General features: G+C 52.3%; 1 protein-coding gene across 1 annotated transcript in view; it reads right to left on the reverse strand.

Moving 5' to 3' along the window:
* Nucleotides 1–7,354: 7,354 nt before the first annotated feature.
* The window catches only part of Nectin1 (nectin cell adhesion molecule 1), a 62,657-nt gene continuing 54,900 nt past the window's right edge, over nucleotides 7,355–15,111 (reverse strand). Inside the window, exon 6 of the mRNA XM_028866321.2 lies at nucleotides 7,355–10,504. Coding sequence (XP_028722154.1) covers nucleotides 9,960–10,504 — 545 coding nt within the window. The 3' untranslated portion in view covers nucleotides 7,355–9,959. The remainder of the gene's footprint in view (nucleotides 10,505–15,111) is intronic.

Genomic DNA, 15,111 nt, shown 5'->3' on the forward strand with positions numbered 1-15,111 from the left:
GCATAGTACTAAAAGTTATGTTAAGAAATGATATCCTCTTGGCTATCTAAACCTGACTGAGCACCCCATCTGTCCAGGAATATATGCTGAATACTTGACAGGGAAGTTGTTCTCATTTGCTCCACACAGCAGCCGCCTGTGGTGGGTACCACTCTTATTGGCTCTCTGAACAGCTAACTCTGAACTATCTTTATTCATCCTAGCAACTTGTTGACATAGAGACAAATCTCAAGGACAGCTGGCAATGCACATAGGTCCACACAGCTGACACTTGGACGTAGGGATTGAATTCTGTCTCCTTCCTTCCATGTACATCCACACGTACATCCTTTCACAGTAAGGATCTGTGATGATCAGAACTGCTGATAGAATCAGGCATCCAAAAAACAAAACAAAACAAAACAACAACAAACAAAAACGAAAAAAACGGCAACAGGCTGAAGTTCTGACTCCAATCATTGAGATAAAACATAGCAGAGCCACATGAAAAACCACCACATTCTGGGATGAGGGGATGTGGATGGGGGCCTGTATAGGGCAATGAAACCAGGTTAGAGTGAGCACACATGTCTGTCTGTCCGTCCACCCATCACTGTTTTCTCCCTATCTACTTGTCCACCCACTCACTCATCTAATCCATCCATTGTTCTTCCTTGCTCCCTACCCATCCATTTACTCACCCATTCTATCCATCCCTGCCTCCTTCCCACCTGCCCACCTGTTCCTCCTTCCCTTCCTCCCTCCTGACCTATCCATCCATCCATCCATCCATCCATCCATCCATCCATCCATCCATCCATCCATCCACCCTCCCAATCTTCCCCCTTCCTTTACTCCTCTTTCCCTTCCCCCCAGTCTTCCTCCTGTTTCCCTCTCCATCTACTCAGAAACTCAACCACCAGGACTGAACCTTTCTACGGCCCCTGCCATCACTGTGAAGACAGCTGCTTTGGCTGTGCCCACTGCATAAGAGTGGGCAGGTCAGCCTCAGGGAGACACACGATTTCCCACCCCTGCACCCTCATCTCCTGGTCAGAGAGTTGCAGGCAACAATATTTCATCTGTGCTCACGAGGATGGGAGGGAGATGTGCTTTGTTTACCCAGGGACACTGGGATAACTGGGGGCTCGTCAAAAATAGGCTTTATTTTTTGGAGTCATTTCAGGGTCACAGTAAGACTAAATGGAAGGCAGAAAATTCCCAGAGACCCCCTGCCCTTGCATACAAACAGCCTCCCACACTCTCAGAAGTCCCGCAGCAGAGTGGTACATTTGTTACAATGGATGAACCCACACTGACACCTCATTATCTCCTGTAGTCCGGAGGTGACTGGGGCTCGGTGATGCCAGCTTGAGTGTTGGCTCTATACTGGCCTTGATCATGCTTTTCCAGAGCTGCTGACCAACTGCACCAAGACTTAAGCCCAGCCTGGCCTGACTCCCAAGGGCAGGTGCCTCACTGCCGTGATGCTCAGTGGCCCGATGATTGCTGTTCAGGTCAGGGAAACATAGTTGTGTAAACAGTGACCATCTCACAATACCCAAAGGGCTGTCCTAGGAGGCAGGCTGAGTTATTCTGTGTTCTGAGTTATTCAGATCAGTGAGTGAGGCTTGGGGAGGGAATTTTTTTTTTCCTGCTGGTCAGAACAACCCCTGGAAGGCCAGGTTACCCATGAGCTAATCGACTATCCATCAACAGATGCTTCGGGGTGCTTGGGGATAGCCCTGCCTTGGGAGAGGTTGGCCTGTGTGATCCAGAGGTCTCTTTTGACTGTCACTTTTACAAATTCAATTTGTCTTCAGTTCTACTGAGCACCAACTGTATGTCCCTCTTTGCTTAGCACCGGGGATAAGGAAGGTACTCTCTTCCACTCCCGGGTCTACAGTCAAGTGAGGAAGGCAGCTTGTGTGACTCTATTACTTGTTGCCCCTTGGCCTGTAGGCTGAGCTCTCCGGAGGCTGAGGGTCCCAAGGATGTTGTAAAATGCAAAAGAACTATGTGCTGCCTAGTTTTATGTCAACTTGACATAAGCTACAGTCATTTGGGAAGAAGAAATCTCAATTGAGAAAATGCCCCCATCAGATTGACCTGTGGGCATGACTGTGGTGCATTGTCTTAATTAGTGACTGACGTGGAAGGGGTGGCCTACTGCAGGTGCTTCGCCCATGGGCAGGTGGTCCTGGGATGTTAAGAAAGCAGCTGAGCAAGACTTGGGGAACAAGTTGGTAAGTAGCACTCCTCCATGGCTTCTGACTCAGTTCCTGCCTCCAGGCTCCTGCCTGAGTTCTTGCCCTGATGTCCTTAGATGATGGACTGTGATGTGGAAGTATGAGAGAAACAAATCCTTTCTTCCTTAAGTTGCTTTTGGGCATGGTGTTTTTACCACAGCAATGGAAACCCTACCCAAGACAAGCTAGATCCTTCAGTTGAGAGGAAATTGGGTGTGAGGAGGTTCTGAGTCAGCCATCCTCTCAAATTTTTCATTCACTGTGGAATATAGGCCTTCTCAGGACATATGGGGCCAGTCCTCAGACAGGGAGCAGGGCTTAAAGGGTATAAACACTGTCACCGTTCCCTTTCCTATCAAGGGAATGTCAGTTTCCTTCTTGAAGACATTCACTTCTTCTAGCACAGTGAACCAAGAATCTTCATTCACAGAGGGCCTATGACCAAGAATCTTCACTCACAGAGGGCCTATGACCAAGAATCTTCATTCACAGAGGGCCTATGACCAAGAATCTTCATTCACAGAGGGCCTATGGAACCCCTGTTCTCTTCTGGAGGCTGCCCAGAGCCCTCTCATCTAGGAGTGGTGTAACATCAGAACACCTGCTTATAGCTATGGCTAGCTCCTGGGCCCCTACTTGCCTCCAGGTGGCGGCCTCTGTGGCAGCCACCATCATCTAGGACATTGTGTCTTGGAGGGTAATGATGAAGGTGGTTAAGAAGGATAACAAACAGCATATTTGGTACCCAAGTCTTATGTGCACTATTTTGCCCTGTCATCCAACTACCCATCTACTTTGCCCTTCCAGAAACTACACTTGTTATTGGCCAATCCCTCTTTCTCTCTCTCCACCCCCCCCCCACCCCATTAGGGTATTGCTTTCTAGCCAAGGCTTGTGTTGAACTCACAATCCCATTCTAGGTCCCAAGTTCTGGGATAACAGACAAGCATTGTCATGCTTAGTCATGATCCTATCTCAGGACCCCCCTCTTCTTCATGATTGACACCTGAGGATGGTCCCAACCTGAGGTTGGAGGCTTGAATCTAACTGTCTTTTAGACTATCCTAGGTAGCTTGTTAGATGCTCCCAAGCCCCAGAGGTTCTGCCTATATCTACCTAGGGCAAGGTTTGGAGTTTCATAGCTTCAACTGTGGCTGGGCATGGTGGTGCACTTCTTTAATCCCAGCATTCGGGAGGCAGAGGCAGGTGGATCTCTGTGAGTTTGAGGCCACCTGATCTACAAAGTAAGTTCCAGGATAGCCAGAGCTACACAGAGAAGCTAGCCCTGTCTCAGAAAACAAAACCAAACAAAACAAAAAAACCAACTAAACAAACAAACAAAAAAAAACCTTACTCAACTGTGATAGTTAATCTTGATTGTCAACTTGATGAGATTTAGAATCACTATGGAAACAATTCTCCTGGTTCATATGTGAGGGATTATCTAGATTAGGTTAATTGAGGTGGGAGGATCCATTTTAAATGTGGGCAGCTCCATTCCCTGGGCTCTGCTCTCTGCCTTCTGACTGTGGATGCAAAGTTATCTCCTCCTTCTGACTGTGGATGCAAAGTTATCAGCCGTCAGGCTCCTGACACCAGGACTTCTTCACCAAGATGAACCACATCGTCGAAGAGTGAATGATCAGAATCAGAATAAACCCTTCCTTCCTTAAGTGGCTTTGGTCAGCTATTTTGTCATAGCAACAAGGCAAGTAATTGATACACTGGCTGATTCTGGATGAAGTGCTCTGTGCTCAGTAGCACTTGTGATGTACACAGATGATGCTGTTATGTTGGATCGCAAGGCAGACATAATGATTCCTGTGCTAGTCTTAGCCTGGAGTTCAGGGTGAACTGGATATGATGCGGCCAGAGGTGGGGCAGGGTATGGTGTGACTGTTTCCTGGAAGCTGCTGGACATCGAGCAAGGTATAGAGGTGTTTCCAGAAGCAGGTCTGGTGCTTTCTCCAGCCATCAGAAGTCTCCCTACACCCACTGGGCCACCATCCATATTTCTCTCATTGTTTTAAACCAGTTGTTGGCGTATTTCCCAAGAAGTCTTCCTCAATGAGTCTAATATGATTGGTTCCTCTACTTGAGCTCAGTGTAGCTTCTGTATTCCTACCTTATGCTCCACTGGGGCCTTGCATTGATTTTTGGTCAACAGAAACTTGTTCTAGATCTACTGTTTTCCCGTCCCCTCAGTTTCTTGACACCTCACTTGCATGAGCAAGTTCAGCATACGCTTACTGGGGTGTTCCTGGGCTCCTAGTTTTGACTCGAGACTTCAGCTGTAGAGTGGGGGAATTGAATTGGCATGGTCACTTTGGAACAAATAATGTCTGGTCTGCCCAGAGTACTTGTGACCCACCAATATCTGCAGAACTCCTATGTATTCTTTTTTCAAGGTCAAGATAGAAGGTCATGTCACCCCCTTTCAAACAAAACTAGCATCGCACTGTTAGGACCAGGAGGCCAATGATTCATTTGGAATCTAGGATCCTTGGGTGCTCTGAATTCTTGGAGTAGCCATAATCACAGACTAGTAGACCTAGGTGAAATAATGCGAGCAAATATACAAATCCCGAACATCAAGTTTATTCCCTTAGTCACACAGCAGGAAACTTGATCAGAGAATGGTTTCTAGAGAACAGGGTACCAGCTGGGAGCGGGTAATGGTGGCATGCAGGAGGCCGACTTAGCCCTACTCAGGCTGGGACTGCTTTAGGCCGTCCAGCCTTGGGTTCCCTGCTCTGTCTGGGGTGAGGCACAGGGTCAAGGGTTTGGACAGAAGAAGGAGCCATGGCCTCATGAGCAGGAAGTCTCTCCTAAGCCTAACTAAACTAGGAAGTGAGAGTGGATGCTGGTATCCTGAGTTGGGCAACCTGCCTCAGGCCTGGGGAAGGTGTGGGTCTGGCTTCACTAGTGCAATGCTCCACCCACAGAGGCTGTGCCTGAGACTAATTGGCTTGCCCTCCTTCCTCGAAGCCGGAGAAAGTCTTGGCTAATTTGCCGGAACGCTCTAGTTAAATGCCAATTAGGATGTTCTGTCCACTGCTCTCTTTCAATATATTAATAATGTAATTAAGCATTTATTGCTCGCACAAATTAAAAATTAACTTAAACAGACAGCCTGAAAAACTGAGGAAATAACCGCTTAGACAACCAATTTGCATCTCATTCGAATATCAACATCTAAACACAGCTCTGTCTGTCCTGGGTGCCTTGGTTTAGCCTTCCAGCGAGGGGCTCAGCCAGCTGCCAACAGCTGCGGGCTCCTCGTTCATGCTGGATTCTGCCTTTCTTAGGGGACCTAATCTTAGGAGGTGGCCTTGCTCCCATGTGGCTCTGAGAGCTTGCTAAGCAGCTGTCTTGGCTTCTATGGTCCCTGCCCTCTCTAGAGCCCAAGGCTCTGTGGTGTGGATCTCAGTGAAACGAGATGCCACCGGTGTGAGTAGGAGGGGGCAACCCCTGAAGCCCCTGTCCTCCCACCCTCAGGGTTGATTTGCCCTGCATTCCAGCCCAGGAGATGGGAAGCAGATGTTGCTGGCATGGGAAGGAGGAGGGGATGGAGGAACCTGAAGAGCTTCCCCCAACCAGCCCCCTGGGAGGGCAGGGGTAAGACTGGGACCTGGGAGAGCTGTTGGGGGTCAGGGCTGTGCTACATCCTCAGAACAGAGGAGGGATCTCTGGGGATCTAACATACAGGTGCTCCACTGCAGGGGTTTTCTTCTCAGAGCCATAGGGGACCCGGCAGGGAGGAACAGGATTCCAAGCAAGAGGGGACCAACCAGGAACAGGGGCTGCCTGTGGCTCTAGCCAGAGCAGGCCTTCCCAGCTGTGTATTTCTGTCATCCCTCTCTTGACGCGCCCCCCCCCCCAGCCCCGACATGCCTTGGCCCTGGCCAGCAGACGCCAGCCATCCCCCTGTACCCTACTGCTCTGCCCAGCTCACATTTTCTCATGGAAGGATGGTTCCACAGCAGCCGGCAGGCACTCAACCAGGAATGCCTGCAAGGTGGCTGGTGGGGCACCCCAATGAGTCCTTGCCACGGGATCAGGTGCTCTGGTTATCTGTAGTGTTCCTTCGTCCTCTCCGATGATGTCTGGCTTGTGTCTCCTTCTCCAGCTTTGCCCACACCCACTTCAGTGATATGAGGCAAATGAGCTTGTTTTAAACACTTTATTTATAAAAAAGTACATTTTTTTTCTCAGTACATTTTCAACCCATCTTTTTTTTAATACAAGTAAAAGGGGGTGGGACATCCCCCCTCCCCAGGTCAGAACCAGGAGAATCTGCTGGGCTGTCCCCAGGACCAAAGAGGAGAACAGTGACAAGAAACTGAAGCAAAGGAAGCTGGCCACACTCAGCGGTGGGTGAGCGTGGCAGCTTCCCCTGGATTTTGTTTCCATTTGTCAAAACAAAAACAAAAACAAGACTCACCCCCGCCCCCAAGCCTATTCCTCACAGCCAGGGTCAGAAAGCAGCATCCGCCAGACCGGATTCCTCACCTCTGGGTATCTCTGGCCCAGGTCAACTTCAGCCACTTGCCCTCACCAGGAGAGGGTGTTTCAGTTGGCAGTCAGGCTTGGGGATGTCTCTACCTGGACCCCCAGAGGCCTGGGAGCACCCCCCCTCCTCCCAGGAAATGGAATGCAGTGTCTGCTGGGCTCAGAGGAGTGCCCCCCCGCCCCCGACAGGAGTCCTGATTCTCCCACCTTGAGGGCAGCAGGAAAGTTATTGCACCAGTAGCTGGGGCACACGGGGGTGGCTGGCAGAGGGGCACCTTCCCAGGGCTTGGGCCCCCGTCCATCTGTCTCGGGCCTGAGCATGAGTGAGGGCTTCTCACTCCTCGTGTGTGTACTTGCGCGCACACACACACACACACACACACACACACACACACACACACACACACACACACACACCTGTGCTTGGTCTGTGGAAGGCGTGTGTGTGCCAGTGTGCTAGGCATGTGTTCACTGATTGTGTTCTGCTCTGTTCTTTCCAGGTCCGTCTGGGCAAAAGAGACTCAAGAGGGTGGTTGGACTTCAGAACAAATATCAAAATCTGTAGGGACACAGGAGTCCGGGGGCAGCAGACACGACGACCCGAGAGGCCTTGGCACAGTTAACACACCAAGTTTATTCCCTGTGCAGTAAGGCAGGTGCTCAGCTTGGGGTGGGGGCGTGGCGGTGAGGCTGGATGCCCTCCGCTCTGCTGCTCTGGGTCTTCCACTGTTAGCGGGATGTAGCCCCTGTCTGCCCCCCCCCCCACCCACACACAGGGCAAGGAAAGCCTGTCCTCTTTAGGCCCAGCTACTGACTCCTGCCTCACTTCCTCTCTTAGCCCAGGTGGCAGCTGCCTGGTAGCAGGTGCCACAGCTGGGATCCTGCTGCATGGACCCCATAAATTGTGCTTTGCTTGGGGGGGGGTGGGGAAGGCGTGCAGGTGTCTTAAGGGGAGCTTAGGTGCTTTGTCCGGGCCCAGGGCCTCCTCAATCCGTCACAAAATAAGGAACAACGGGGGTGTGGGGGTGGGGTGTGGGGGGGTGACAGTGAAAGGTTCGGGACAGGCAGGAGGGTGAGTCCTTTCAGTCTTATGGTTCCATAGGGACAGAAACGCCTCTATGGGGCAGTCAAGCTCCCGCCTCCTGCCTTGGGGGTTAAGGGGACCAAGCAGAGGGGCCAGAATGGGCATGAGGAGGGGGGAAATGAGACACAGGAGGGACATTAATACTGCTGGGAGAAGCAGCCCAGCTCCTCCATCTTCCTCCGCCCTGTGGCTAGAAAGGCCCCAGAATTTTCTTCCCCGAACTCCACCCCATCCAGTATCCCCAAATGGCAAGAGGGGAGAGCCGCCACAGGGCTAGCATGGCTTCAGACTTCTGCTACGTGGCTACTGGGCAGCCTGGGCTGGGACTAGGGCAGTGAGGGCCTGGCCAAAGGGCCCCAGCTGGGGGGCTGAGGGGTGCCAGAGATGGCGCTTGGCCTGGGAATTCAATAGCAGCACCAGGGAGGGGTGCGGGTTGAGGACCGGGGCTCCCTTAGGAAGCCTATGGCAGGGTGGGTCAGTGCCCGTGGGGCACAGAATGGTCTGCCTCCCTCTCCCCCCACACTTGCTATCCCTCAGAGCGTCGCCTTGGGCTGTTAGCGGAGGTCCTAGCAGGCGGGCCCCAAGGCTCTTGCAGCCCACGTTGCCTACCCCAGGGCATAGGCATGCCCATTTAGAATGTGGGGAGTCTGGGGGGCACAGATGGAAAAACTGAGGCACTTTGAGCTTCGGGACAGAGGGCTGGGAGGGGGCTTTTCTCCGTGCACTCAAGGGAAAGCCCAACTCCAGATGGCTGAAGAAGCCAGAGTCCCATTCAAAGAGGGAGTCTGCATGCAAAGGCGGGCCCTTCCACGGTCCCCCTCATCTCAGTATGGCACCAGGAGAAACTGAGTAGGGGGTCGGACTGTAGTCAAGCAGCAGGCTCCTTTTCTTGGAGACCTGTGACATGTATGCTGGCCTTCCTGTGTGAGACATTAGCAGTCCCCTTCAGTCACCAGAATGCTTGCAGAGCTTCCACGAGGCTGCCCTCGCCATATAAATACTTCTTTGCCTCAAATTCTTTCCTGAGGTCCCAGCCCCGGCTTTCCAGAAGAGTCAAGCGTTGTGAGCTCTTGACAGATAAAGAGAAATCCGAGAAACGTGCACACTGTCTGAAAGGTTGGAGCTACCCCAAAATCTTAGGGCGGCAGCAGCTGGGTGGTCCATCCTAGCTGTCTCTGGACACTTCTGTGGACTTCCCTGAGCTGGGAAGAAGTGAGAGCCGGAGCAGAGGGTAGGGCCTGGGGCAGTGGTTAGCCTGGGCAAGGCGTGAGAGCACTGTGGGAGACTGGTATAGACGCAGCGGGGTGTGTGTGTGTGAGTGTGTGTGTGTGTGTGTGTGTGTGTGTGTGTGTGTGCATGTGTTGGTGGAGGCGTACAGGAACCGTGGGTAGAGTCCACCCGGGGTCACCCACTGTGTAGAGTAGAGACTAGGGATATATGATATGAGAGCTAGGCCAACCTCATTTTGTAGGCCAGAAGGAAAAAAAAAGAAAACATAAAGCCACCCTCACCAGGAAAACACACTGCCCAGGACCCCAGGAGGAACCTCAGCTCCATTGTTTCACAGACAAGACTCCCCTGGGCACCATGGAGAACTCCCCTAAAACCTCTTAGGTGCACTGACTGCATCAGCTTAGAGTCGGGGGACATCGAGTGACTTCTCTCTGGGAAGAGGAGCAGCATATGGGGGTGGGGTGAGGGTGTTCTTCATCCTGAAGCCCCCTCGGCCCTCCGTCCCCAGGGAAGAGAACACAAACAAATTCCAGTGTTGGGGGATAGGAGAAGACTGGCTCCCTAAACCCTGGAGGGATGCCCGAGGACACAAGACAAGAACAGGGCTCCCTGCACAGAGGGCAGTGGATGGGGTCCTTAAAGGAGAGACACAGCAACACCCAAGTCACAGTCGAACACAACACCGTGGGGAAGGGCGGGAGAGGGAGGGAGGAAATAAAAAAACGAAGCCAAGTGGGGTCTGCCCTGAGCTCCCCTGGCTCCCCAGGAGTTTGGGGCTGGTTGAGGGCAGCTGGTCAAGTCTCTGTCGAGCTCCTGGGGCAGTGGGCTGTGGGGGCGGGCAGGGGTCGTGCGGGTGGGGGCCAGGGAGAAGTGGGTACAGACAGAGGCTCCAGAAGGCGGGGCTACACGTACCACTCCTTCTTGGAAATGAAAGACCCATCGTTCTGAGAAACCATGTTCTCAGCCAAGTCCAGCTGTTCGGGGTCATACTGGTAGCCCAGAGTCCGGTCCCCATAGCCGTCCTGACGGGCCTCAGCTTCATCCACAGTGAAGTAGGGCCGTTTGGCGTCCTCGTCATATTTGGGGTGGGGTCCGCCCACCTTGCGTTCGCCCCCTCCACCGCCCTCCTCCTCTTCTTCCTCCTCATAGCTGCTCCCGCCCAGTGGGCCGGCCTTCTTTTCATCATCTGAGTCATCCGGGTACTGCAGGTTCTGTGCCATGGGCGGGTGATGCTGGGGGATTCCTGCCTTGCTGTAGCCATTGCCGTATACGTGTTTCTTGGTGCTGTAGTCGCCCTTGAAGGTGTGCCGGCGCCGGCGCAGGGCCACTACGATCCCTCCAACCACAATCAGCACCAGCAGGACACTCCCTGCCACGCCCCCAATGATGGCTGTGGGCACCTGCCCGGAACGCCGCCCATGTTCAGGAGACGGGGTGTAGGGGAATTCTGGGTGAGGAAAAGAGATGGAGGGGCAGTGTCAGTGTCTGCTCTTCGGACGGGGTGTAGGGAGGCAGGGGAGGGAAAGGCCCAGGACAGGATGTCCACACCCCACGTTTGAGCAGTCCTGGTTCCAGAGGTTCCTAGCACCCCACCTCCCTGAGGTCATGCCAGCTGCAGCATTGGGAGCTAGAAAAAGGCAGGAGAGAGGAGAGAGAGGCAGCTAGAGTACCCAGAGCACCCAACCTTCCCATCCTGACCATCCCTGGAGGTAGATAGTGTCCATCCTGTTTTATCCCATCATGGTGCAGAAGCACATCTGCATGTACCCAACTGTGTGCCCCTCACTGTCACCACCCTCCAAGGGTAGTCTGCTGCTCATGTCTATTCAATGCAGGAGACCGCTAGGGAGGTTAACTTACCCAGAGCTACTTAGCCAATCAGATAGAACATTGCTGCTTTTTGTTTGTTTTGCATATAAACCCTGTGCACATCACCAGTGTCCCTTTGCCTGACATGGAGATGCCACTGTCCCAACACCATGTCTAGTAGGAATTCCAGGACTGATTTCTTTTCTTTCTTTCTTTTTCTTTTTCTTTTTTTTTTTTTTGGTTTTTCGAGACAGGGTTTCTTGTGTAGCTTTGTGCCTTTCCTGGAACTCACTTGGTAGCCCAGGCTGGCCTTGAACTCACAGAGATCCGCAAGGACTGATTTCTTTTACCTCCCGGATGCACAGAACATGGATTTCCAAGTTTTGACTCAGTAGATACCCTGTGAGGGCCAGTCATCTGCCAGTGTGCTACAAACCAGGGCTGTGACTCTTGGTTGTGGGCTGGCCCTGCAGGGCAAGGTGGAGACCTGTTGGGATTGCCAGCTTGGAGTACAGGGTTGAGACACCAAAAGGGACAGATGGTAGGCACAAAGTCAGTGCAGGCAGAAAGAGGTTGTAGAGGCCCACATGTCGTTTACAGACCAGGAACATATACATGTACGAGCATGTTTCATGGCCCACAGGCCTCGCCAGGCACAACGAAGTGTACACAAAGAGATGCAGAGCGCATAATGAGGACAGACTGAGCCAGGCGTAATGGCTCATTCCTGTAATTTCAGGATTTGAGAGACTAAGGTAGGGGGACGGCTGTAAGTTCAAGGCCAGTTTGGGCTATAGAGTAAAACTGTCTCAAAAAAAAAAAGAAAGAAAAGAAAAGAGAAAAAGGAAAGTCAAAATGTGGACAGAGTAGAAATAAAAGGTAATAAAGGTGGGGAAAAGACTAAGAGGGTGGAAGGAAGAGAGTCATTAGGTGGATGACTTTTTTGACAACCCTGTTGTCTCTTTTTTCTTTTCTCTCCCAGGCCTGGGAGGCGGATGGGAGAGGATGAAGCCAGGCCAGGCCAGAGGCCAAGAGGTCCCAGGGCAAGACACAGGGAGACACAGAGTTCCCAGCACTACCACAGGGTGGCACCGGAGACCATGACTGGTCTTGGTAAGGAGCTGGGGTGCAGACTCAGGGCAAGCCTGGAAGGCTGCTGCTATCCAGTGCTCTCTCCAGCCTGGCCCAGGAGGGCCAAGGCCAAGGTACTGGGTCTGTCTGTGCCCGTGTGTGTGTGTGTGTGTGTGTGTGTGTGTGTGCCCGTGTGTGTGTGTGTGTGTGTGTGTGTGTGTGTGTGTGCCCGTGTGTGTGTGTGTGTGTGTGTCTGCTCCTGGGAACCCGCTGCAGCCAGCTCACTCCCTGACTCAGCATCACTCACTCCATCGGAATCACACTCCTCCCATGGGCCCCATGTGAGTGTGTGGGGTGCTGCTGGCAAGCAGGCAGGAGCAGGGCGGAGGTTCTGCATGGGGGAAAGGCTTTCCTGTGGCTCGGGCTGGAAAGGCTAGTGAAAACACAGGGGCCCCTAAGGGGGCGGGGGCACTTGCCTGAGATCACATGGCTGAGCTGTGGCCACCCAGAGGCTTCCTAAGCCTGGAGCTGGAGCGCAAGCCAGGAGGACTTGGTTCCCTGATTGTCACTCCTGTGTCCTCAGTGCAGGTCACAGAGGAGCTGGTCCATAAATGTTTACTGACATCTGTCTTGACTGCCCATCTCTGCAACACTCTCTGGGAGCAGTCTCAAGCTCCTCTTGGTTTCCTGGGTCCCATCTGCTCACTGCCCCTTAGGAAGGGAGTACTTTGCACATCTGTACTCTCAGCCTACCTCCTCCACTTCAGTTCTCCTCAGATCTGATCCTCTACATCTGCCTCCATGCCTTTCTTTGCTTGGTTGGTTTCAAACAAGGCCCCACCAGCCCAGGCTGGCTTTGAACTTGAGATCTTCCTGTCTCAGCCTCCTGAGCGTTGAGGTTACAGATCACCACCACTCCTGGCCCACCCTCACCTGTCTACTTCCTTATTCAGTTAGCAAATAAAAAAAAATAGAAAGTATCTTTCTTTCTAGTCACAGCATTGCTACGGAACCAAATGACATGCTTGGAGTCGCAGCAGCAGCAGCAGCAGCAGCAGCAGCAGCAGACATCGAGGGAGCTGGCAGGGAAGTGCTCAGGAGTGCAGGAGAAAGAGAACGCTGTGGTATGCACTTAGAAAAGGCTTCCTGGAGGCTGGACTTGGCCCAGTCTCGAAGGATGGTATGGTCTCAGAGAGGCCAAGATAGTAATCGAGGTATCCATACGGAAGGACCTGCCTGCTGCTTTGAACTGTGCCCCTAGCCTGCTGAGACGAGAACTCCTGGGTCCGCGGCTTTCCCTCCTCAGTGTTCTGGAACCACCTGCACTGCTGGGCTTTCTCCAGCCTTCCCAGTGGAGCTTTGTCTTTGGACCTTTGTCCCTTATCTTTGCTCACAACAGAGCTCATCTCCATTTCATGACTTAACTGTGATCCCCCTGGCTTCCCAAGCCACTTCAAGTACACAGTTCTCGCTCAGCTGCAGAACTGAATCTCTGAAGGTCTCTGGGATACAATTTTCCAAAGTGTGCCCCATGGAACCTTGAGCCATTGACTCGGAGCTCAGCAAAGAAACAGTAGGACAAACACTTAGAAAAGCATTGGCTTAGATGACACACGGGAGCCCTTCACCTTCTCCCATACCCTGGACTATGAGAGAGAGATAGATACAGGATGGAGTATTTCCCAGTTTCCTGGAGCCTGACCCCATCTTCCTGCCCATGGGACCATCCCGGGGAACTAACGTTAAGGTTACGGAGTCGAGAAACTTCTGGAATCACCAACTCAAATCCCACCTGTTCCAACATGGCGGCTGTCCACCCTTCCTCATTCTCTCCACTCACCAGTCCTTCCCTGGGCTCCCACCGCCACCAACATTTGTCTACTCTGACTCCCGCCTGATAGGTCACCGTTCCTCTCTGGGTTCTGCTGTGTGAAGAAGGTTCTTGGGCCTCTCGCCTTCACTGGGTCTCTCCCTCTTAGTTGCCTCACCCACCATCCGCAGGTTAATTCCCACTGTAAAGTCACAGCCACTCTCTATCTCAATGACCAGCAGCAACTCCCCATGGCCTGCTGGGTCTTAGCACCTGGCGTGCCAGGCCTCTGTCACACACCTTCACTGCTGTCCCCACCAAAGGCCCGGGTGCTCAAGGCTTGGTTGCTCGCTCATGGCACTACTGGGAGGTGGTGGTACCTTTAGAGCTGGAGCCTGGCGGGAGGAAGTCCAGTCATTGGGGGGGGAGGGGTGTCCTTGAAAGGGATATGGGGACCCTGTCCCTTGTCTGTGTGCTGGCTTCCACAGAGTGAATGAGCTACTCTACCTCATAATCTTTCCATGATGTTGTTTCATCACAGGCCCTAAAGTCTATGTCAAACAACTATGGACTGCAACTTTTGACACAGTATGCTAGACTGAATCCCCCCCCTCCCCGCACCCCCACCGAGACAACGGTCTTACTATGTAGTCCTGGCTGTTCTGGACCTCACTGTGTTGGCCTTGAACTCACAGAGATCTGCCAGCCTCTGCCTCTCAAGTGCTGGGGTCAAAGGTGTGTGAACCTTTCCTCTTTATCCTAGGTATTTTATGATAGTAACAGCAAGCTGATTAACACATTATACTTGCTATCTAAGTGGGTTCTCTCTTCTCTCTCTCTCTCTCTCTCTCTCTCTCTCTCTCTCTCTCTCTCTCTCTGTGTGTGTGTGTGTGTGTTACTAAGGATTAACATAGAGCCTGGCACAAACTAGCAAGTACTCTACCACCAGGCTATATATTTTTAGTTCTCTTTTACTTCATTTTTTGAGATAGGGTCTCACTAAGTTTCTCAGGCTGGCCTTGAACCTATGATCCTTTGGCTTCAGCTTCCCAGACCTGGCTTCAAGTGAGTCCCTAATCACGAGCAAACAAGTAAGCCTTTGCTTACACCCCACACCCTGCCAGCACCAGCACCCTTCACTCTATTTTAGACTATCTCAGATTCCAATGTATTAATTACAAATTCATTGCTAATAAACGCAAATTAGGATTAGCCGGTTGGTTCTGGTTCTCCTTTCAGTCGGGATGAGGGAAGTAGCCACTCATCTTCTGGGGCTGACTCACTGCAGTGTGACCGCTATGCATAACCTAAGCCCCACCACGGTTACTTTCCTGCTTTCCCAGCAAAGAACCAATGAAAAATAC

The sequence above is a fragment of the Peromyscus leucopus genome, chromosome 7 (assembly GCF_004664715.2).
Source record: "Peromyscus leucopus breed LL Stock chromosome 7, UCI_PerLeu_2.1, whole genome shotgun sequence".
NCBI classification, from domain to species: domain Eukaryota; kingdom Metazoa; phylum Chordata; class Mammalia; order Rodentia; family Cricetidae; genus Peromyscus; species Peromyscus leucopus.